This window comes from Caretta caretta, chromosome 13 (assembly GCF_965140235.1).
Source record: "Caretta caretta isolate rCarCar2 chromosome 13, rCarCar1.hap1, whole genome shotgun sequence".
In the NCBI taxonomy this organism is placed as follows: Eukaryota; Metazoa; Chordata; order Testudines; family Cheloniidae; genus Caretta; species Caretta caretta.
The window spans coordinates 32,106,749-32,130,547 of record NC_134218.1 but is presented as its reverse complement, the minus strand read 5'-3'; the positions used below and the strand labels follow the sequence as shown (position 1 = coordinate 32,130,547).

Here is a 23,799-nt window from a genome sequence, read left to right as displayed (position 1 = left end):
TGTAGGATATCCCTGTCCTCCTCTAAATTGGCAATACCTCCCAGCTTTGTATCATCCGCAAACTTTGTTAGCACACTCCCACTTTTTGTGCCAAGGTCAGTAATAAAAAGATTAAATAAGATTGGTCCCAAAACCGATCCTTGAGGAACTCCACTAGTAACCTCCCTCCAGCCTGACAGTTCACCTTTCAGTAGGACCCGTTGTAGTCTCCCCTTTAACCAGTTCCTTATCCGCCTTTCAATTTTCCTATTGATCCCCACCTTTTCCAATTTAACTAATAATTCCCCATGTGGCACCGTATCAAATGCCTTACTAAAATCTAGGTAAATTAGATCCACTGTGTTTCCTTTGTCTAAAAAATCTGTTCCTTTCTCAAAGGAGATCAGGTTGGTTTGGCACGATCTACCTTTTGTAAAACCATGTTGTATTTTGTCCCATTTACCATTGACTTCAATGTCCTTAACTACTTTCTCCTTCAAAATTTTTTCCAAGACCTTGCATACTACAGATGTCAAACTAACAGGCCTATAACTACCCAGATAACTTTTTTTCCCTTTCTTAAAAATAGGAACTATGTTAGGTATTCTCCAATCATACGGTACAACCCCTGAGTTTACAGATTCATTAAAAATTCTTGCTAATGGGCTTGCAATTTCATGTGTCAATTCCTTTAATATTCTTGGATGAAGATTATCTGGGTCCCCCGATTTAGTCCCATTAAGCTGTTTGAGTTTTGCTTCTACCTCAAATATGGTAATGTCTACCTCCATATCCTCATTCCCATTTGTCATGCTACCATTATCCCTAAGATCCTCTTTAGTCTTATTAAAGACTGAGGCAAAGTATTTGTTAAGATATTGGGCCATGCCTAGATTATCCTTGACCTCCACTCCATCCTCAGTGTTTAGCGGTCCCACTTCTTCTTTCTTTGTTTTCTTCTTATTTATATGACTATAGAACCTTTTACTATTGGTTTTAATTCCCTTTGCAAGGTCCAACTCTACTTGACTTTTAGCCTGTCTCACTTTATCCCTACACGTTCTGACCTCAATAAGGTAGCTTTCCTTGCTGATCCCTCCCTTCTTCCACTCCCTGTATGCTTTCTGCTTTTTCTTAATCACCTCTCTGAGATGCTTGCTCATCCAGCTTGGTCTACAACTCCTGCCTATGATTTTTTTCCCCTTTCTTGGGATGCAGGCTTCCAATAGCTTCTGCAGCTTTGATTTAAAATAATCCCAGGCCTCCTCTACCTTTAGATCTATAAATTCTTCAGTCCAATCCACTTCCCTAACTAATATCCTTAATTTTTGAAAGTCAGCCCTTTTGAAATCCAAAACCCTAGTTGCAGATTTATTTTTGTTAATCCTTCCGTTCAGTTTGAACTGAATTAGCTCATGATCACTTGAGCCAAGACTATCCCCTACAACCATTTCTTCTATGAGGTCCTCACTACTCACCAAAACCAAATCTAAAATGGCATCCCCTCTAGTCGGTTCAGCAACTACTTGCTGAAGGAATCCATCAGCTATCGCATCTAGGAAAATCTGAGCCCTATTATTATTACTAGCACTCGTCCTCCAGTCTATATCTGGGAAGTTAAAGTCTCCCATGATCACACAGTTTCCATTAGTATTTACTTTATTAAAAACATTAAAAAGGGCTCTATCCATATCCAAATTAGATCCCGGCGGTCTATAGCACACCCCAAGCACTATCCCAGGGGAGGCTCTAATAGTTTTCTTCCCCAATTTAATTTTTGCCCAGACGGACTCAGTCATATCCATTCCATCGCTTCTTATTCTTTACATTCTATCTCATCATTGATATACAGTGCTACTCCACCACCTTTACCTTTATTTCAATCTTTCCTAAACAGCACATACCCTTCAATACCTGTAGTCCAGTCATGACTGCTATTCCACCATGTTTGTTATCCCTATAATATCTGGTTTCACTTCCTGCACCAGTAGCTCCAGTTCCTCCATTTTGTTACCTAGGCTCCTCGCATTAGTGTACAAACATCTTTATTTTTGCTGTTTGGCCTCACTCACATTCTGTACCCTATTAGGCACGGTCATTCTGCAGCCAGTATAACCTATTAGACTGGTATCTACACTGCCCTTCCTCCTACCCACGGCTGTATCCTTTCTTACTTCATTTTCTTTCCTCTCAATGCTAAAATCCGGCATGGAGATTACCTGGACATCTCCCAACCCTCTCCCCCAAATTCCTAGTTTAAAGCTCTCTTCATCAGTTGTGCCAGCCTCCATCTTAGAAGTCTATTTCCTTCCCTACTCAGATGAAGTCCATCCTGAGAGAACTGTCCTCTGTCCATGAATACCTCCCAGTGGCCATACATCCCAAAGCCCTCCTTATAGCACCACTGCCTAAGCCATCTGTTGATAGTCATAATAAAAAGTTTTTTTCCTCCTGCTGATAATAGCCCACCTTAATTGATTAGTCTCATTACAGTTGGTATGGCAACACCCATTTTTTCATGTTCTCTGTGTGTATATATATTTTCCTACTGTATTTTCCACTGCATGCATCTGATGAAGTGGGTTTTAGCCCATGAAAGCTTATGCTCAAATAAATTGGTTAGTCTCTAAGGTGCCACAAGTACTCCTTTTCTTTTTGCAAAGACAGACTAACACAGCTGTTACTCTGAAACCAGTCATAATCTTGTCACACCTTTGTTGCCCTTCTCTAGGAACAGGCAGAATCCCACTAAAGATCACCTGAGCCTCGATTTCCTTAAGCGTCTTCCCCAGCCTAGCATAGTCTCCCTTAATACTTTCCAGTGAGAATCTAGCCGTATCATTTGTTCCCACATGAAGGATAATTAGGGGATTCTTTCCTGCTCCCTTTAGAATTCTTTTCAACCTCAGGTCTACATCCCGTATCTTAGCACCTGGAAGAGAGCACACCCTCCTATTCTCTGGATCAGCTCTGGTTACAGGCCTGTCTATACTTCTCATTAAAGAGTCCCCAATCACATAGACCTGCCTTTTCCTAGTGACGGTGCTATTATCCAGTCTATCCCCTGTTCCTTCTGGCTGCAAGTTCTTTCCATTCCTATTCTCCCTTGTAATCCTCTTTAACCCATCCTGTATCCTCCTGGAGCTCATATTTGGTGTAATCTCCATTGACTCTTCCCCTTTTCCTAGAGGACTAGCTGCTCTTCTCTTCTTCCTTGCCCTTCCACCTTCAGTGACTACCTGCTGAGCCCCTTCTTCATTTTCCAACTCTGCAAACCTGTTCTTGAGCTTTATTTCTCCTTCACTAGCCCGTCTTTTCCTCTGCTTGGTTCTTTTAGTCACATGCTTCCACTGACCACTTTCCTCACCCAGTCTCCCCTCAGAATTCCCCAGCCCTGATTCCACCTGCAAGTCTCAGCTTTTCCCTTCAGATGCCTCATATCTTTGCTCCATAATCTGCTCGAACCCCTTCCTAAACTCTACCAGACTTTCCATCTGCATCTCCAAACCTCGGATCTTTTCCTCCATCAGCTCTATCAGACGGCATTTCATGCAGACAAAACTCTTACCAGGTGCCCCCTCCAGGATCATGGACATACCGCAGCTTCCACATCCAGTCATCCTCATTGCGTCTTCCACTACATGGGTCACTCCCACTGCTGCCTCTGTATCTGTCATAGCCTTCCCACCTAAACCCTGTTAATCTGGGAAGCACAAACCACACCCAAACACCAGCACCCACAGCAAAAACAAACCCCAAACAAGCACCACAAGACAAACTCCCCTGTTCACAGCTCTGTTTGCTGGCTCCTGTGCCGCTGCCTGACTGGCTGGCTACCTTTATAGGACCCCTAGTCAGAGAAGCGCCCCGCCCCTCCTCCCCCAAATCAGGGCTCAGCTTCTCTCCCAGCACAAAGCCCCTACAAGCCTCTACACCTACAAATACAAAACCAAATACAAATACTTTCTCCTCCAACAGAATTCCCACTCAGACTTCCCTCTTTACAGCTCTGTTTGCTGGCTCCTGGGCCACTGCAGCTGTCTGTGCCCTGTCCTCACTCCCCTGCCAGTCTGATCATGTCACCTCAAGCTGTCTACTGGCAACAAGTTTACATTTCTAGTTCCCTCCTCCAAGGCCTTGCCCTGGCCTACATCTTAGATCTCCCCTCTTGCTATGCTCCCCACTCTGCCAACAAACCCAGCCACGTCCTCCTCCCATGGTCAGACTGGGAGCTCTCCAAGAAGGCACGCTATTTCCCTAGTGCCCATAATGACACAATGGACATAATCAAACTGACCTTATTGTTTTGAATTATTCTTTCCTCTGGATTTCCAGCAGGTTCTGTGTTCTCTGGCCATAGTTTAGAATGAACCCAGTAAGGGTAGAAGGGAAACAACCGAATATCCAGTCAGTTAGGCTTGAAAGGCGAAGGCAGGAAGCCTAAATCTCATCTTGCCAAGCAATGCAAACCAGGAGCAACTCGACCAGTCACTGGGTTGGCACCAGAACAAAACCGGTGTGTGCCCAGCATTACATCAAGGGGCCACACGAGAGCTCAATGCATTAATCTTGCCCAGAAGGTTGTGAGGATTAACAAGCGCTTTCACTGGCATATCCAGAGAGGCCGCACATTACAGAGGCTGAGATGACAAGCATCTACACTATGGCAGTGAGGGCGAGAAGCTGGACCAATCAGAGACATCCAGTGACAATAACCACAGGTCAAAGAACACCTGGGAAACGGCAGCAGCTTCTAGCCAGCTGGTGCCACAAAGAGGCAATGTGGACAAACCAGCCCGTGCGCTGCAGCATTGGCAGGTGCCAGGGACAGCTAGGCTCAGTCCTTTCCCCTCCCTCCGCATTGCCACCACTGTCCTGCAGGGAAAGTCCTGTCCAGCTCCTGGACACCTCCACAGGCTCCCTGCAGAGCTCAGTGTGTCTCCCCTGCTTCTCAGAGCAATGGCCAAGGGACTCCTCCTTCCCCCCAGCTCCCTGCGTTCATCAGTGCTACCCCACCAAGCTTCCTGCACGACTGCCCCATGCGCCCACCTGTGCCCCTCTGTCCTGCCCACCTGTGCCCCCACCCTCCACTGCCCACACTCCCCCTGCCCTTCCCACCTGTGCCCCAACCCTCTGCTGCCCATGTTCCTCCTGCCCCCCCCCCACGGCGCCTCCCCCACCCCTTGCCTCCTGCATTGCTGAAGCGCTGAGCAGGGAGCTGCTGGCACAGATAAATGTAGTGTTTGTGAAGCACTCCTGCTTGGTGCTGCATGCTCTGCCCCCCACAGCACCCTTCTCCCAGCACCACATACCGTTACACCCGCTAATGCTCTTCCACCCCTGGCAGTGTAACGCACCCTGCACCTTCATGCAATTAATATTACCTGTTGTATAATGTAGATGAAATGTGTGGACCCAAAGAGTCACAGGTGCTAATGTGACCTGGTCACTGTCCAAAATTAAACAGTTTAACCCAGGTTCGGGGGTTGGTATCCTGAGACTTCAGCGGGCTCAGTACCTGGCAAACACACCATTAAAAATCCATTTTTACCTTGTACTAAAGATACAGAAAATACAGTGAGCCGATCCCTGAGGCTCTGGTAGCCTCTGCCTTGCCTCCCCCTGTGCCCGGTATCCCCCAGAACACCTACCCCCCAGAGCCTGGGATCCCCCCACTCCAGGGGGATCCCCTCTCTACAGCCTGGGATCCCACTGCCCCAGAGAATACATCCTCTACAGACCGGGATCTCCTGGACACATCCAGTCCCCAATCCAGGATCCCTTCCAGCCCCTTGGGGACACACCCAGAGCCCCCCACTCGCCTGGCCCTCCTCCCTGTTGCAGTTTAAACTGCCTACAAGAAGCCAAGTATGTCTGCACCCCTCCCCTCCCCATGTACAGCCAGAGCCCAGGGCGTGACATCCTTCTCCCTCTGGTGAAACAGACACCTTCCCCTGAGACCATGGGGGTCAGGCACCAATCTATTACAATGCACACGTCATATAAATGATGTAATATCTACGGTAAATCATTCAAAGGTTAGAAATACCCACTAATTATCTCTTTCCAGTTTTACTTGGCTGTGCAGTCAAGTTCACGCCTGCTTGGTGACACACTTCCGAGGCAAAATCGTTGAGGACTTTGACAGAGAATTCCGAAGCTTGTACACAGAATCCAAACCTGTGCCTGCTTTCTGCATCCCCGAGGCTGGAACAAACCCTGCTTCAGCTCACAGCTCAGCATGGACCTTCCAGTCTCTCTTAAAATCTGCCAAACCGAACGAAGCTGGAACCGCAAGCCAGGCCAGTAGTCTCTCAAATTCAAGCATTGAGAGCATAAAGATGTCTCCTTTTCGGAAGAACTCCACCTACAATGTACTCCATGAAAAGCAAGACTTGGGTCCTGGTTTCATCAGTGAAAAGAGAAAGGAAGCCATCAGCTCCATGAAGCCAAGTGACTCCAAGCAGCACTGGGAAATGTCAAACTCTAACCAAAACACTTCAGCTAAATTCAAGTCTGCCTTATATGACCAGCCTAATCATAAGTCACACCAGGCATCCTTGCAGCCAATGTCTTTCCCCATACTAAGCTGCAGTGAACCTAATCATCTAGAAAATAAGGCATTGGCTAAAACTAAAAATGGCCAGTTGCTCCATCACTCTGCCATGAGACAGGGACCAAACTTACGATCCCCCTCTGAGAACACTAGTACAAATGGGGCAAATACCAAGCAGAAAGCACCCAGTGATGTTTCAAGTGGAAAATCAATAGAAAGCAGCAGCAAAATATGCAAGAATGAGAAAACGCTGACTCTTGGGCATAGTAAACTGGACCTGATTATCCAATACAACCAGTTAAAAAGTGAGTGGACAGCTGCAGTCCCAAGCTCTGCTAGACTCAGTGATGAAGTGCCAAAGGAAAATAGCTGCAATATACACAGGGATGAGAAAACACTGACTCTTGGACACAGTAAACTGGATCTGATCACAAGTTATAACAAATCAAAATCTAAGCAAATATCTAGTCAATTTGGGCCCTAACCCTCTCTTGTCCTAGGGTGTGTCTACACTGGCCCAGCTGCCTAGTGAAGTAGATAGTGAAGACGCTACCTACTCAGATGGGAGAGTGTCTCGTGGCGGCACAGGTACGCCACCTCTACGAGAGGTGACAGTGTGTCAACAGGAGAAGCCCTCCCATTGACATAGTGTTGTCTACACTGGGGGTTGGGTCAGTGTAACTACATCACTCAGGGGTGTGGATTTTCCATACCCCTGAGCGACTTTGTTACACTGATGTAAGTTTGTAGTGTAGACCAGGGCCTAGTTACATTCTCCAATCTCATTCCTAGAGTTACCATAATTTTTTTTGCAAAAAGAAAAGGAGGACTTGTGGCACCTTAGAGACTAACAAATTTATTTGAGCATAAGCTTTTGTGAGCTACAGCTCACTTCACTGAATGCATTCAGTGGAAAATACAGTGGGGAGATTTATATACATAGAGAACGTGAAACAATGGGTGTTACCATATACACTGTAACAAGAGTGATCACTTAAGGTGAGCTATTACCAGCAGGAGAGTGGGGGGAATAAACATGGGGAAATAGTTTTTCTGATACAACATAAAACTGTCAGTTTGAAAACAAACACAAAACACAGAGTAACATGATGAAATAGTCCAGGCTTCTACATTCCTTTAGTCTGTATTAAAAAAGACTATTTTACTACAAGCTTTATTTTAAAAATAATCATTTGACATAGAATCTCAAAGTTGGAAGGGACCTCAGGAGGTCATCTAGTCCAACCCCCTGCTCAAAGCAGGACCAATCCCCAATTTTTGCTCCAGATCCCTAAATGGCCCCCTCAAGGATTGAGCTCACAACCCTGAGTTTAGCAGGCCAATGCTCAAATCACTGAGCTATCCCTCCCCACTTACATCATCCTCTATAGTTCTTTGATTGGTTCTTGGTGATTTAACTAGGGTTCTGTTTAAATTAAGAGTAGTATTTAAAGATTTTCTTTTCCTATATCAATTTTGTTGACCGCTGACCTGATGTTATGACTTAAGGCTACGATTTTATCACGGAAGTCACGGACTCCATGATTTCCAGAGACCCCTGTGACTTCAGCCCTGCAGGCGGTACGGGGACCCCCCGCAGCTGAGCTCCCCATTTTGTCACAGATATATTTAGTAAAAGTCATGCACAGGTCACGGCTTCTGTGAATTTTTCTTTATTGCCCATGACCTGTCTGTGCCTTTTACTAAAAATACCTGTGCCAAAATCTTAGCCTTACTTATGACCTATGATCCTATCTCATGTCTCCTGGGTGATTTTATGCTTGCTAGAGGTAAAATGATGTAATAGGAGTATAAAATTGTATGTATGTGGGTGTATGGCTTGTTAGCATGGAACATGCATGGGGGCAAATAGGTGAACGTAAGTATATGGCTTATTAAGCTTGTTAAAATTTAAGGGTCTATCATATTAGGTTAAGGCTTTGTGAAAGTAATTATTTTAAAGACTGAACTGCAGCTGAAATGAGAGAGACCTAAGAAGATAATCCCAGATCAAATATTTTTTACTTTCATTCTGAAACAAAATCAAATAACCCCAAACAGGTCCAGTACTCCACAGGAAGGGTGTTTGGGGGACTTTAGCAATGAGGTTGCTATGCAGTATCTAAGCAGTTAGACTGCTTGTACATATAGGAATTATTAAGAAATAAATGATATAAGAGAGGAATATCAATGCTTGATGATTAATTAAGGACACCCCAAAGGCCACGTATGGTTAGGGACAGCTATTCACCTTATTATAATCACGATAAAGCATGAAATGGTATATATCTGTACTATCACCATAAGGAAGGGTATAAAATATCACACCCAGTTCCCATTTCTTGGGGTGCGTCAGGTCCCCAAGACTGTGTAAACTGAATCAGGATCCCCTTTCTGATGGGCTCCACTTATGTCCCGTTCCATCTTTGTTTCCAATGGTCTCCGTACGTTGTAAATATACACAATGTAAGACTGTATGTAGGAGTGATGCAGGAAACCACTTTACTGTACTTCCCTTATTCTAATCTTAGTGCATATTGATCCTTTCCTATAATTTCAATTATAGTTGTCTGTATTAAATAAAGTTTGTGTGTTTCACCAAATTCCATCTTCTTAAGTAACTTTAAGTAGCCACCTAGGAAAAGTACCTGTTATCTATAACAAGAGCATGTTGCACCCCAATACATAATCTTATAAGTGTGATAACTGTTCAGGGTACAACTTGCTGACAACAATGTTAAGAGAGATGGTGCAAACTACATTAAAAAAGTAAAGAAAACTTATAACTAAAAATATCAGTGTCCAGTCATGGGATTGTGCATGCATGTATGTGTCTGGGGTGAGGATGTAGAAGAATAAATGTGAGAGCATGCATGTTGCTGAGCAAGGCATTGCCATTCCTGGAACAAAGACTGTCGGCGAGAACTCCGTCCTCCGGCACGGTGGAGCTCTCCGCACTAAGCAGAAAGCTTGTCTGGGAGGCAGCCAGAACTCCCTCTGGGGCTGGTCCCAGCCTCTGGGCTGGGCTCCTGCAGGAACTAAAGACCATCACAAACCTCGCTACCTTCCACCCCATTTGCAAAGTGCATTTCTTTGGCTTTGCTTCTCTACTATAAACACATCGCTGCACCCAGGCAGGCGCGAGGACAGGGACACCTGCGGCCCGGCCCGGCCACGCGCCCACAGGGGGCCGGGCCGGGGCAGCCCCAGGGAACGGCGCGGAACGGGGGCCCCGGCAGCCCGAAGTGAAGGGCGGTCGCCGGCCAGGAACAGACCCGGGCTAAGCGCTGCGCGGGGCCGCGCCGGGCCGGGGCGACAGGGGCCCAGCTCCGGCGGCCTCGCCTGCAGCAGCGGCCGGGGCCGGGGCCTCCCTCCCCAGCGCGGGGCGGCGCCTCCCGAGGCCCGCCCCCGCCCCGCCCCGCCCCGGGACGGCAGAGCCGCTCCAGCCGCGCGAGTCTCCGCGCTCCGGCCATGGCTGTCCGCGCCAGCTTCGAGAACAACCACGAGATCGGCTGCTTCGCCAAGCTCACCAACCGCTACTGCCTGGTGGCCGTCGGCGGCTCGGAGAACTTCTACAGGTCAGAGCGCCCGGCCGGCCGCGGCCCCGGGACCCGGCCTCCCTTCCCCCGCCTCCGGGCCTGGCCTGGCTTCCCTCCCCCCCCGCCTCGGCCTCCGCCCCGGGGCCCGGCCTCCCTTCCCCCCCCCGCCTCGGCCCCGGGACCCGGCCTCCCTTCCCCCGCCTCCGGGCCCGGCCTCCCTTCCTCCGCCTCCGGGTCTGGCTTCCCTCCCCCCCCGCCTCGGCCTCCGCCCCGGGGCCCGGCCTCCCTTCCCCCCCCGCCTCGGCCCCGGGACCCGGCCTCCCTTCCCCCGCCTCCGGGCCTGGCCTCCCTCCCCCCCCGCCTCGGCCTCCGCCCCGGGGCCCGGCCTCCCTTCCCCCCCCCGCCTCGGCCCCGGGACCCGGCCTCCCTTCCCCCGCCTCCGCCTCGGCCCCGGGACCCGGCCTCCCTTCCCCCGCCTCCGGGCCTGGCCTCCCTCCCCCCCCGCCTCGGCCCCGGGACCCGGCCTCCCTTCCCCCGCCTCCGGGCCTGGCCTCCCTCCCCCCCCGCCTCGGCCCCGGGACCCGGCCTCCCTTCCCCCGCCTCCGGGCCTGGCTTCCCTCCCCCCCCCCGCCTCGGCCTCCGCCCCGGGGCCCGGCCTCCCTTCCCCCCCTGCCCCCGCCTCGGCCCCGGGACCCGGCCTCCCTTCCCCCGCCTCCGGGCCCGGCCTCCCTTCCCCCGCCTCCGGGCCTGGCCTCCCTCCCCCCCCCGCCTCGGCCTCCGCCCCGGGGCCCGGCCTCCCTTCCCCCGCCTCCGCCTCCGGGCCTGGCCTCCCTCCCCCCCCGCCTCGGCCCCGGGACCCGGCCTCCCTTCCCCCGCCTCCGGGCCCGGCCTCCCTTCCTCCGCCTCCGGGCCTGGCTTCCCTCCCCCCCCGCCTCGGCCTCCGCCCCGGGGCCCGGCCTCCCTTCCCCCCCCGCCTCGGCCCCGGGACCCGGCCTCCCTTCCCCCGCCTCCGCCTCCGGGCCTGGCTTCCCTCCCCCCCCCCCCCCGCCTCGGCCTCCGCCCCGGGGCCCGGCCTCCCTTCCCCCCCTGTCCCTGCCTCCGCCTCGCCCCCGGGGCCCGGCCCCCCTTTTCCCCCCGCCTCCGCCCAGGGCCGCCGCCGCCTCGCCTCCACTCTGGGGGCTCGGCCTCCTTGCTCCCCACCCCTCTCCTCGGCCCTGGGGCTCGGACTCCCCAGCCCTGGGGCTTGGCCCTTCCACCTTCCTAGGGCCCGATACCCCCGCCCCCCTCGCAGTCTCGATCCTCCTGGAAGAAGAGGCTGGTGGTTTCTAATCCGGGGAGGGGTGTAAAGAGCTGGGCTACAGACAGTCTCCTTACACAGTTCTGGCCTCCCATAGTCCGGTTGCATCTGCTTAGAAAGGGGACTAGAAATGACTGTGTTAGGCCAGGACAGGGTGCACCATTAACTCATAGCCGTGGCTCTCAACCTTTCCAGGCTACTGTGCCCCTTTCAGGGGGCGGATTTGTCTTGCACACCCCAAATTTCACCTCACCTAAAAACGACCTACTTACAAAATCTGACATAGGAATACGAAAGTGTCGCAGCGCACTGTTACTGAAAAATTGCTGACTTTCTCGTTTTTACCATATAATTGTAAAATCAATTGGAATATAAATATTGTACTTACATTTCTGCATATAGAGCAGTATAAACAAGTCATTGTCTGTATGAAATTTTAGTTTGTACTGACTTTGCTAGTGCTTTTTATGTAGCCAGTTGTAAAATATCTAGAGGAGTTGATGTACCCCTGGAAGACCCCTGTGTACCCCTAGGGGTATGTGAACCCCTGGTTGAGAACCACTGGCTTATGTAACAGCATCGTATTTCCAATATTCTCCATTCCTTATGTTTCCCAGCTTCTTGTTTGCTTTCTGACCACTGGTGGTGTTGAGCAGAGGTTTCAGTTGAGCTGCCCACCTGGATACCCAGAGCTTTTTCTTGGCTTGTTGCATTTAACTTACCAGTAAGATGTATGAGTAGTTGAGCCTGGTCCCTCCAGCCTGTGTTATCTTGCATTTGTCAATACTGAATTTCAGTTGCCATCATGTTGCCCATTCACCCAGCTTGATTATGTCCCTCTGAAAGTCCTCACTGTCCTCGTCGGTCTTGATTGACTTAGGGCATGTCTGCATGTACAGCACGGCAGCAGTACAGCTGTGCCCCTGCAGCGCATCTGGTGAAGATACTCTGTGCGGATGGGAGAGAGCTCTCCTGTCAGCATAATAAAACCACCTCCATGAGCGGCAGAACCTCTCCTACATACATAGTGCTGTGCACACATGTGCTTATGGCAGTGTAACTTATGTTGCTGACAAAACTGTGTAGTGTAGACAAGGCCGTAACCTCAAATAATGGTGTCACATGGAGTTTTAGCTACCTCACTGTTCTTCCCTTTATCCAGATCATTGATAAATAAATTAAACAGCAGGTGTCCTAGTACAGGCCCTAGAGGTGTCATTCTTTGTTTTCTAAGCCTGGACTGTACTTCACCTCTCACTCCACAAGTACTTTAGTTTCCTTATTAGCTTCCTGTGAGGGTCTTTGTCAAAGGCTGTTTCGAATTTATGTGGACTTCAATCAGCCTGTTCTTTATTCACTATGTTGCTGGCATATTCAAAGAATTCTAGTCATCATTTTAACAGGAAATTAATTCATTTTAGTTGGGAAGACTGTGTGGGGCTCAGGAAGTCTGAGTTTTATTCCTGACTCTGCCATTAACCTGCTGTGAAGATTTGGGCAAGTCAGTGAACTTCTCTGCCCCTCAGTCTCCCCATTTGTAAAGTGGAGATACTCATTTTTATAAAACGGGTCAGGAACATCAGATCTCCTTCTCAGGTGTATTGATTTGATTTCCCTTGGGGTCTGAGTCCCTCTGGATTGAATGGGATTCTCTGTATGTGTCACTCTTTGCTTTGCAGCATCATTTCACTGTCTGTCTTATTGCAGTATCTTTGAGGGGGAGCTTTCTGAGACCATCCCTGTTGTTCACGCTTCCATAGCTGGATGCCGGATCATTGGGAGAATGTGTGTTGGTAAGTCACGTCCTTCAAGCTGATACCTTGTGGTGTGCTCTTAATGGGGATTGGGCCGGAACATGTCATTTAACAAGATTCTAGACTCTCATTCTGCAGTATAAGGAAGACTCTGGGTCAAGACGTTCTGGATCTGGATCTGCCTAGGAGCCACCCGTTCCCATATTGAACAGGGATTAGAGTTTGAGGTTCCAGCTGTGACAAATAGGGGATAGTAGGAGGGTTGCAGATATAGCCCCATGGACCCGAAGGGACTTCTTTTCTGACCTCTGGCCAGCAGAGGTTGTTGAGCGGAGCCAGGCCTGAGGGTGGGACAAAGGGGTGGAACTGGGAAGACTTCTTTCCAAAATCAAAAATGTATCAATTTGAGAGTAAAGAAAAGCCTGTGTGTGGAGGGAGGGACGGGGGGTAGAGCCTATGCCACATAGGGTTTGGCTTCTGTTGTGGGGGGAATCACATAACCACTCCTCTGCAGCACTGGGGTCGGTGTTTCACATGCTTCTACTTGTGGGGGATGGGGAGTTGCTTGTCATGTGTAAGTTTCTCTTACTGATAAATCTGTAGGGAATACCCTGTTTTGATAGGCATTAATGGTTCAGCATCTAGCCATTACAAATACACATCGCAAAAGCAGTATTCCTCCTTTCACTTGCATGTAGCCAGGGACACAGCAGGACGCAGCTCTTGTTTTTACAATCCATTCCGGTGAGAGGAAAGAGAATGTTTATCCTTTATCAGTTTGTCTGGAGAAGCGTTTGACAGATCTTGATTATTACTGCGTGCCACATTAGAGTAATGAAATGAGCATAGTTGGGAACACCAGTTAGATTCTGCAGATGCTAGACTGCTAATAAGGGATTTAATTTCTGATTAAAGGGGAAAAAATTGAGGTTTCTGCCCTTTTCAGTTTGCTTGGTAGGGTTTTTGTAAGGAATCTCCTCCCCTCCCCCGCTTGTGTTTTATGTTAGAAATTTGGGTGTCCCGTTTGCTCTCTGAGACTGCAGTCACTGAGGGACTTGTGAAATCCTGAATTAACAGGCCAAGAAGGGAAAGTGAATTTTAATCAGACTGTTTTAAAACTGTTTTTAATAACACCTAGTTAACCTTTTGAGGAAAGGACACCTTTGTTAAAGGTTCTATCTACACACTCTGCATAATTAACGAGGCCTGAGACCCAGAAGCCCCTCAAGTAAAACCAGGATAGACCATCTAGACATTCCTGATGCCTAAGGCTGTTTTTAAAATTTTTTTTAAAGGCAAAAGACTATCTTAAGAAAACAAACCAACACCTCAAATCATTCCTCTTAGGGACTTTCTCCCTCATAAAGAAGCAACAACCACCAAGGGTACATCTGCACAATGATGATAAACCCACAGCTGGCCTGGGTCAGCTCACTTGGATTCAGGGTCTGGTGGTCGCAAGGACCTTCCTAAAGGCCGCCTTGGACTCGGCAGATTTGGCCACTCGCACGATGGCTACCGCCATAGCCATGAGACGCAGCTCCTGGCTTCAGGTCTCGGGGCTCCCGCCTGAGGTCCAGAATACTATCTGGGACCTACCCTTTGACTGTTCTGGACTCTCTTCAGAGCAGACAGACTTTAGGTTCCATAGTCTAAAGGACTCACGGGCAACCCTTGAATCCCTGGGGATTCACGTGCTGGCCCCCCAAAGGAAGCTGTTCAAAGTTCGGCCCACCCCATGCTTCTACTCTGCTCCTCCCAGGACTATAATAGGAAACAGGGCAGGAGTAACAGGAGGCGCCCATCTCTGTCCTCCTCAGGCCTCAAAACCGAACTTTTGAAGTTGCACCTGAGGCCTCGTGAATTATGCAGAGCGTGTAGATAGAACCTTTAACAAAGGTGTCCTTTGCCTCAGTCATGCTGAAGACTATGTTGGGGGAGGTGCTGAGTGAGCCTGAGGAGCCCCGAGGCCAGCTTGTTTGAAGGCTAAGAAGTGGGCAAGCCAGGCAGGTGAACACCTTTAACTTGGCCTGAAGCAGAACTCCTTTTTTTCTTTTAGGGAACCGGCATGGTCTGTTGGTCCCAAGCAGTACAACAGACCAGGAGCTTCAGCACATCCGCAACAGCCTGCCAGACTCAGTCCGAATCCAAAGGGTGGAGGAGCGGCTCTCAGCTTTGGGCAATGTCACCACATGCAATGACTACGTTGCACTTGTCCATCCAGACCTTGACAGGGTAAATGGCTTTTATTCTTTTACAAGTTCAGTGGAGACCTTTAAAGCAAACCCCGCCCTAGAGCTAGACTTCATAGTTATTGGGGTTCGCTAGGAACATTTCCAGTTCATGCCAAGTAACACAAGACTGCATGCTAATAGCGCTTGACAGCATGGGAGCCTGCTTTACTTAGCTTTTCATTCTTCTCAGCAGAGGAATGGCAGAGTTGGCTTCTGCTCTAAAAGGCTGCCTCAAGATTCAGCTTTGACTGCCCTTCATTCTCCCTTTCACTAATCCTTATTTATAGGGCAGATAAAAACACAAGCTCTGCCCTGAAAAGTTTTACAATCTAGTGTTCAACATACAGACAGTCCTCGGACTTATGACACAATTGGTTCCTGAAAATTTTGTCATAAGTCATAACTCGGAACCACAATCCACCCCATTGCGGGACTGAGCATCGTGAAGTCAAAACCAGTTGTCATAAATCGAATCAGGGTGTCAGTTCAAAGTGTCGTAAGTCGAACGTCGTAAAGTCAAGGACTGCCTGTACTGGGACTAACGGAGAGGTAATATAATGAAGGAGAGCAGTGATGACCGTATCAGGTGGTTACTCACTGGAGGCACATGTGCATCTGGATGGCTAAACTGCAACTGATTGCCCACAGTGCATCCAGTGAAAAAATGTGGATGAGTTGGATTTTAGGGGGCTTTGAGTGAGGGAAGGGGTGATGAGCTTGTATCCTGGTGTAGAGAGCATGGAAGAAAGCAGAGAAATGGAAGTCAGGGACCAAGAAGCACAAAGGCTGTCATGGTGTGGTTGAGGGGGCAGAGTAAGAGATTAAGTTACAGGCATAGGCAGGAACAGAGCTGTACACGGCTTTGAAACGAATAGGAGAATGTGATGCAGTTGAGAACAGGCAGTCAAAAGAGAGATGCAAGGAGTGGGTAATAAGGTGAGATTCTGCAGGGCAGATCGTTGGAGGCAGTGTTTTGATTGAATTGGGGGCACAGTGTGGGTGCCAGGGAGTTCAGACAGAGGAAGGTTGTGAAATTGAAATGGGAGATGATTAGAGAGTTTTAGTGGTTGGGCTTGAGGAAAAGCTGTTAAAACCTGAATTCTGTGTTTCCTTGCTAGCAGAGTGCAGCCAGTGTTATGTTGGTTGGTTCCTGCCAAGTGAATTTCCACCCTGCCTGGGCGCCCACCATCTGCAGGTTTAGCCTCTCCAACACTTCTGTTCTCATTAAACAAGTTCATTACTGCAAATTGATTTGGTTCTTGGTCTATCAAATTCCTCTCCTGGGGCCATTTGTCTCCTTCACTGCCTCACTTAGCCCGTTTCTCTCCTTAGGTAAGTTTCATATTTTTTCTCCCCAGGGTCATGTAGGGGTCCACCAGGGTCTCCAGTGGGACCTGTGTCCCTTGGTGAAGGTGTCTAGGAGAAGTGAAGTGCAGGGCCATAGGAGCCCCTTGAAGGAATTGCTCCTTGTTCCATGTGCTGCTGGGCATCTTCCACTCTGTCCACAAAAAGCTGGTTAGCAAACTGCCCAGGAAAGCGTGTTCTCTGTAATACTCGGTCTGGGATGATCTTGTGTTTGAAGCCCAGTTCTGCAAGTCAGGAGACTTGATTCTGTTCTTAGCTGCGCCTAAGACTCCCTGTGTGATGCTGGGCTAGTCATTGAGCTTTCTGTATTCCAGTTTCTTCTTCAGGAGATAATACCCCACAGGTGTCTTAATCGTTCAACAGAACAGTCAGGATCAGGACTACTTTGTGCTTGGGGCTGTACAAACGCATATGAGAACGTGGCTCCCTGCCCCAAAGAACTTACAGTAGATGAAGAATCTAATGCTCTAACTTGAAAAATGCTTTGAGATCCTTGGATAACAGATGATGTACAAGTGCAGAGTATTGATGGAGGCAATATTTGTTGCTGTGTTCTGGTGTCTGAGTGTCTTTCCTTGCTAGGCTGTTGCACAACCGATGTTCTCCTCCCTCCGAATACACAAGGGTATGAATTGGACAACTACGAATCAGATTGGTCAGTGAGGGCTGTCAAAGAGTAGTGCTCACTATTGGATTTGGTATCCATGCTTGAAAGAAGAGACAATGTAATTCTTCCACCTGTTCCCATTGAGCAAGTATATGTTCCATTCAGCACCTGAACTAGGGGGAAAGGTTCTCTGTCCGTGCTGGTGATCTCACCTCTAGAACTGTTATTGCTTGTTTTACAGTAGCATCTCAGCGACCCCATTACGCTAGGTGCTGTACAAACATAGAACAGACACAGTCCTTGGCCCAAAGAGCTTCCAATCTGAGTATAAGGCAAAAGACAGTCGTATATAACAAACAGGTTGGGGGTAGAAGGAAACAATGAGCCAGTATTGGCAGCATGATAGGCAGTGGTCTTAGGCCACCTGCTGCCTAACTTCAGGTTTTGGAGACATCACAGCAGAAGGAAGCATGAAAGAGGACAGGGAGGGAGATGACTTTGTGATAGTTTAAAGTTTCTCCTGTGTGTAGGGCAGCATGGGTGATAGTAGGAGATGCTTGTTTGAAAGTTTAACAAGTGGGTGGTAGAGGCTGGCATTATTGGCAGAATGGAGTTGAGTCAACATCTCGATAGCATGTCAGAGATGCTAGCTTGGGTGGGGATAGGCTGTGATGGGCCTTGAAAGTGAATGCAAATAATTTGTGTTTGCTGTGATGGAGCAGGGGGAGCAAGTGAAGGGATGCAAAGAGGGGTGACAGTCAAAAGGAGGTGCCAGGAAAGCTTACATTTGCAGCCATGTTTTGAATGGATGTAAGTGAGGTGAGGAGGGATTTGTCAAGGCTGGAGCAGAGCAGGTTGTAGTAATTGAGATGGTGAGAGGCTAAACAAGGGCTTTAGCTGTGTGGCTGGAGAAGAAGGGCGGTCTTAAGTCTTTTGCAGGAAAAAGAGGCAACATGCAGACACATGGGTGTGTCAGTCTAGAGGGCCATGTTGAAGATGATACCCAGGTGACAGGGAAGATGGTGGGGTTACCCACAAGGAGAGCGAGCATTTTTGATGAGAGGTTAAGAGCTCTGTTTTGGTCATATTGAGCTTAAGCTGACAGCTGGACACTCACCAGGAAACCTGAGACACTGGCTGAGGTTTTAGATGGAATAGAAGATAAGTCTGGAGTGGAGAAGTGGGTCTGTGAGGAATCGTAACATAAAGATGATAGTTGAAGATTCATAGATTCCAAGGGCAGAAGGAGCCACTGTGATCATCTAGACTGACCTAGAGACCTTTCCCAAAATAATTCCTAGAGCAGGTCTTTTAGGAAAAACATCCAGTCTTGATTTAAACATTGTCAGTGATGAAGAATCACCACACCTTGGGTAAATTGTTCCAAGGATTAATTACTTTCATAGTTAAAAATTTACACCATATTTCCAGTCTAATTTCAACTTCCAAAATGACCAAGTCATGGACGGGCGGGTAAGATTGAAGAGGAGGAGCATGGTTGAATGTGTTGAAGTCGACCGGCAGGTCAAGGAGGAGAATGATGGAGTGCTAATTGTTTTTTTTGTTGTTGTTGGACCTAACAGCAGGTGTAGTTAATATACCTACAAAATGAAAATCTGAGCTCTTGAAATCAGAATAGGTTCTTCCAAAACACCCTGAGCAAGTTTTCTCCCAAGCATAGCTCTGCTCCCCGCTCAACTCGCGTGGGGTTTCTACATAATGTTTTGAGATAACATTTGTGCCAAGTACACACGCTTCTCATTTTATGTATTTACAGGAGACTGAAGAGATCTTGGCAGATGTGCTCAAAGTAGAAGTTTTCAGACAGACGGTTGCAGACCAGGTTCTGGTTGGAAGTTACTGTGCTTTTAGTAACCAGGGAGGACTTGTGCACCCAAAGACTTCAATTGAAGACCAGGATGAGCTCTCCTCACTGCTGCAAGTCCCACTTGTGGTAAGGCATTTGTAGACTTGTGCCTTCTCTCGCCCTTCCCACCCCAGAGTCTTCTGACTGTTGGAGAGGTTTGGATCTTCACAGCTGTACCCCTTTCCAGTCTGCCCCCAGGTGCATTGTCTGCTTTGTCTAGCTTTTATCAAGCAGCTGTAGCGTGTGGACTTGTTAGTTTCACCGCTGCCCACATGAAAAGAAGCTGTGCCCTCTCCCTGCTGCTAAAAGGCTCTCAGTAGTGTGTCTTTCCTCCTCCCGCAAATAGCTTCTCAAGTCTTCCGGGTACCAAATGCCCCAACTGCCAAAATTTCCCACTCCAACTTCTAAAATGCAGCTGTGTGTTTCAGTGCCAAAGTCTCTGGCAAGCAAAGTTGGGGTAGTAAAATAAATGTAATTATCAGTGTGAACACTGCTGTGACCCTTGCTGATTGCACTGGGCACTGAAGGGAGGAGATGGCCTGGAAGGCAGTACCACAAAGTTCTGGGTTTGCTGCCTGAGTGAAGCTGAATGGGCTGCATAGGACACATTGCCTGTTCACAAGGTGTTGCACTCTGATGGCAAACGAGAGATCTGCCCTATAGCATCTTGTCATCCTCTTGGAGTGTGAGGAAGGAGTGATGTGATTTGGCCTTTACTGGCCTTTTAAAAATTCCAGTGATAGAATTGTGTTCCCTTTGAACCACGCGGTGGCAAGCTAGTCCCCAGTCTGATTTGTGACTTTCAGCATAGCTGTAGAGTTTAGTTTCCCATCTGTTGTTTTCTGCTTGATTTGTGCGCAGTTAATTTCTCCTCTGAGTTTAAATGCCTCTTTGCTTTTGTTCTTGTTCTGCTTTTCTTTCTTTAAAGAGGTCAGCTGTCCTATTAACACCTTCAATTTAGTTTTTCTAAAGTGTATTTTCCTCCAGCAAGAGAGACAGAATAAGTTTGTCGCAGCGCTGCCTTCAGAAGCTGTCTGGTTTTATTTGTAGCTTAGTATTGTTAGTTCTCTAGTTCAGTGGTTGCTTTAATTGCTTTGGAATCGGAGGTCTCTGTAGCATAAACCTGGTGTGTAGCAGTTGGGCTGAGAGGGGAAGTGACCGCTCTTGCTCTGGGACTACATAGGGAACCCACTGCTTCCCAGCCCAGTCACCGTGCCCTAGGAGCGCTGGGCAGTGTTTAAGCCAAAGGTTAGAAACCTGAATTAGGAGCTGATCTAAAGTTTAGCAACTGAGCAGAGGGGACAAGAGGTTGGATGTGGGGAATAATGGCTGTACGTTGTCTCCTGTTCCTCAGGACCTTCGTCCACCTTTCAGCGGAAGTCTCTATCCTAGAAGAAAAGCTGCTCCCAGTCACCACTGTCTCCTAAACAGAATTTTAAATAACCAAATATTACATTGTCCAATTATATAGATGCAGATAGTTGAACCAGCATTACCCATATAGGTCTGCTTATGGATGGAACCCACATGAAAAAACTACCGTTCTTCAGCCCAAAAATGTGTCCCGTCAGAGGAGGTAACATTTTCAAACAAGATGGTAGCCATTGTGGTGACAGGAGTCTGCGGGATAGTTTGGGCTGGTGCCCTTCCCTGGTGACTAGCAATGCGATAAAGTATAATTGATTAACTGTTTCTGTTGCTGTCACTGTGGTCTTGTGCTGACCCCTTTCTCTCCCTGTTTGTTTTTGCCAGGCTGGAACAGTAAATCGTGGCAGTGAGGTTATTGCTGCAGGGATGGTTGTGAACGATTGGTCTGCCTTCTGTGGGCTGGACACAACCAGCACAGAGCTATCGGTTATCGAGAGCATCTTCAAACTGAATGAAGCTCAGCCAAGTACCCTTGCTACCAGCATGAGAGATTCCTTGATTGACAGGTAGGTGGGATCGCATACTGTGCACGTGCATCTTCAAAACCTGCAAAAATGTTAGCAAAGACAAGCTAGCCAGGATTTGTTTGCCAGGATTCATTTCTTGCCGTCGGCTTTTCTTTAGATGCTATGTTTTGCCAAAAATTAAAGATACAAGCTGTATTTTCTTTAATTCTTCCTTGTACCTTTTTCTGTTAGTCACTTTCATGAGCATGCTTAGGGCTCTTGTTACCTCTATGATATTATAATGGGAACCTACTAAGTCTCACTGTAATTAGTTTCTAAGCCCTGTCCTCAATTTTCACATGCTCATCTTCTAGAAAATGTAGTGTATGGGCTGAAATTTTCTATGCTTGTTTCCCCCTGAAGATTAATTTTATTTTTGAGCAAAAGCCCTTCAGCTGTGTTTGAGTACAGTGAGTGAAAAGTACAGTCATTACAAGCATTTTGACCATACTGTGTTAGACATACTAAAACAAAAATGACTGAAGCTTGAACTTTGGCCTGGATATAGTCTTTAAGGACTAGCACCTTTGCTTGGTTTGCAAGGGAAAAAATTGGTTATGATTAACCAGAAGTTCTAAGCATTTGAAAACAATGTGCTGAAGATGTGTGCTAGATTTTTTTTTTCCATTAAGCCTGTATGTTTGCACGTGGATGCGTAGCTAAATAGTGCACTTCTCAGTGCTGTGTGACATACAACATTCATAGCTTTTAAAATGACTGAATCGGTTTCCTTCAAACTGGGCTGGAATTCTGGAGCTGTGAGATCTGCAAAACTGTCAAAGTTTGACCAAGCCAAGACTATAACAGGGTTCAAAAAAGAACTAGATAAATTCATGGAGGATAGATCCATCAATGACTATTAGCCAGGATGGGCAGGGATGGTGTCCGTAGCCTCTGTTTGCCAAAAGCTGTCAATGGGCAACAGGGGATGGATTACCTGTTCTGTTCATTCCCTCTGGGGCACCTGTTATGGGCCACGGGTGGAAGACAGGATACTGGGCTAGATGAACCTTTGGTCTGACCTAGTATGGCCGTTCTTATATGCTTCTTGCATTCTTATGAATAAAATTTGATAGTTTAAAAATTCTTCATGTTTAAATTTAGCACGTTCATCTTTCCCAAGGCCATCCTGGCTGGTACCCTCCAGCCCCTTTATTTCCGCAGTTTGTGTGTTCTTCAAGGCTTTTATCCAAGTTAAACTAATCTAAGACCTTAACCATTTACACAGCTGTGACTCTCCCACTAGTTCTAGTGATGATGACCGCCGTTGTCACCACTTGCTACTGTTGGTGGATGAGCACCCACTGTGGGACGTTGGTGGGAGGTTTTTGCAATGCAGATGCAGCTGTATAGCTTGGGCCCGACTTTCACCAACTGGGCCTGTCACTGTTTGAGGACTGGCAGGGATTTCACCGACGTGATAGTAGACACTGCTGAAGATCTGGGATTTCTCAAAAGTTCCCAATTTAAAAAACACTTTTGGGCGCAGCAGTGGGTCAGATGTATTTCTGCTGCCTTAAACAATGTGCTTCCTAGGTGTAAGTGTGCTGTCCCCTGCCCTGCCTGAGTGGCGTGGTGCTTCATGTTCCTCCCCAGTGGTGGCTGTAGAGGGGTCCTTGTATATGAAGTTTACAAGGGGTTTTGGAACCCTTTGAAATGAAAGACCCTATGAAAATAAATTTTCTAAACGAGCTGGAAATTTACAAAGTCTAGGAACCAAGTCTCTTTACCTGCCCTTATAATTATGATTGTACCCCCTTTATAACATGACTAATATGGTGCCAGCGGTGTGTGGAAAAGCTACATAGACACGTCCCTGCCTGAGTGCTCACAGTTTAGTGGCTGGGTCCTCACTTCCATTGTGGCTCCTCTGTCACTCCAGTTGAAAGGTCCCCTTTTATGCCAGCCCACAGGAATGGTCCTTGGGGATATCCAGTGAAACAGTTTTATGCTGCCTCCCCACAGCCCCTGGTTTAATGCGTGGCTGTAACTGAGCATAAGTTAGAGCAATCCTGAGGCCGCTTGAACTTTCTCTGGGAGCGATGCAGGTCCCCAGGCACGGCTGCGAATGCTGGAGACGTACCATGTTCTTATTGGCCTGGTGAATCTGGCTGCGAGCTATCATTTGGTCCAGTGCACTGGCTCAGTATTACTCTTGATTTATGTAACTTCACGTTCTAAGACTGCTAACCCTCAGGAACTATAGGGCAGAAAGCTGGTAAGTGAAGAGATTGATGTGCCTGCAGCTGGAGATGCTGACTGCCCTTACCTGCTCTCCGTTTGTTAAACCTGATTTCTGTTTTCTTTCTAGTTTGACATGAGAAGTGCTGCTCTGACCTTCCGGCTCCGACTAAGGAGCAGAGTGCCAGGCTCCTATTTCATCTGCTTTCTGGATTACAGATCCCTCTGCTGTCATTTCTGTGGGCCCTGCTGAGAGTATGCCACATAATCAACGTTTTTAATGTTCTGTTTACTACGTCCTACTACAAAAACCTGGCAAACAGCATGAATGAGTTATAAATATGAAGTGTTCTGTATCCCTGGCTGCCAATTTCCAGTCCTTTCAGTGGTCTCAGCACTGCAGGAATCTGTAACATTAGAGCTTCTCTATGCGTGAAGCTGACTTGGGCTCTTACAGCAGCTAAAGATGCTTTTGTTCACACTTCA

General features: G+C 48.1%; 2 protein-coding genes across 2 annotated transcripts in view; both read left to right on the top strand.

Annotated features, from left to right (window-relative positions):
• Positions 1-9,209, top strand: part of FAM83C (family with sequence similarity 83 member C) — a 34,064-nt gene extending 24,855 nt beyond the window's left edge. The window contains exon 4 of the mRNA XM_048820020.2: positions 6,050-9,209. Within this exon, the coding sequence (XP_048675977.1) occupies positions 6,050-7,019 (970 nt within the window). The 3' untranslated portion in view covers positions 7,020-9,209. The remainder of the gene's footprint in view (positions 1-6,049) is intronic.
• A 731-nt stretch (positions 9,210-9,940) lies between these two features.
• On the top strand, positions 9,941-23,799 carry EIF6 (eukaryotic translation initiation factor 6). The gene is made up of 6 exons (XM_048820037.2): positions 9,941-10,113; positions 13,079-13,164; positions 15,185-15,360; positions 19,109-19,285; positions 20,951-21,132; positions 23,444-23,799. The coding sequence occupies exons 1-6, from the start codon at positions 10,007-10,009 to the stop codon at positions 23,451-23,453; spliced, it is 738 nt and encodes a 245-aa protein (XP_048675994.1). The 5' UTR covers positions 9,941-10,006; the 3' UTR covers positions 23,454-23,799.

What these genes read in the sequence shown, in the direction of transcription:
- EIF6 (XM_048820037.2), top strand. Translation starts at nt 10,007, where the DNA reads ATGGCTGTCCGCGCCAGCTTCGAGAACAACCACGAGATCGGCTGCTTC. An exon ending in CATTGGGAGAATGTGTGTTG is followed by an intron (nt 13,165 to 15,184) that starts GTAAGTCACGTC and finishes TTTTTCTTTTAG; the next exon opens with GGAACCGGCATGGTCTGTTG. An exon ending in TCCATCCAGACCTTGACAGG is followed by an intron (nt 15,361 to 19,108) that starts GTAAATGGCTTT and finishes ATGTATTTACAG; the next exon opens with GAGACTGAAGAGATCTTGGC.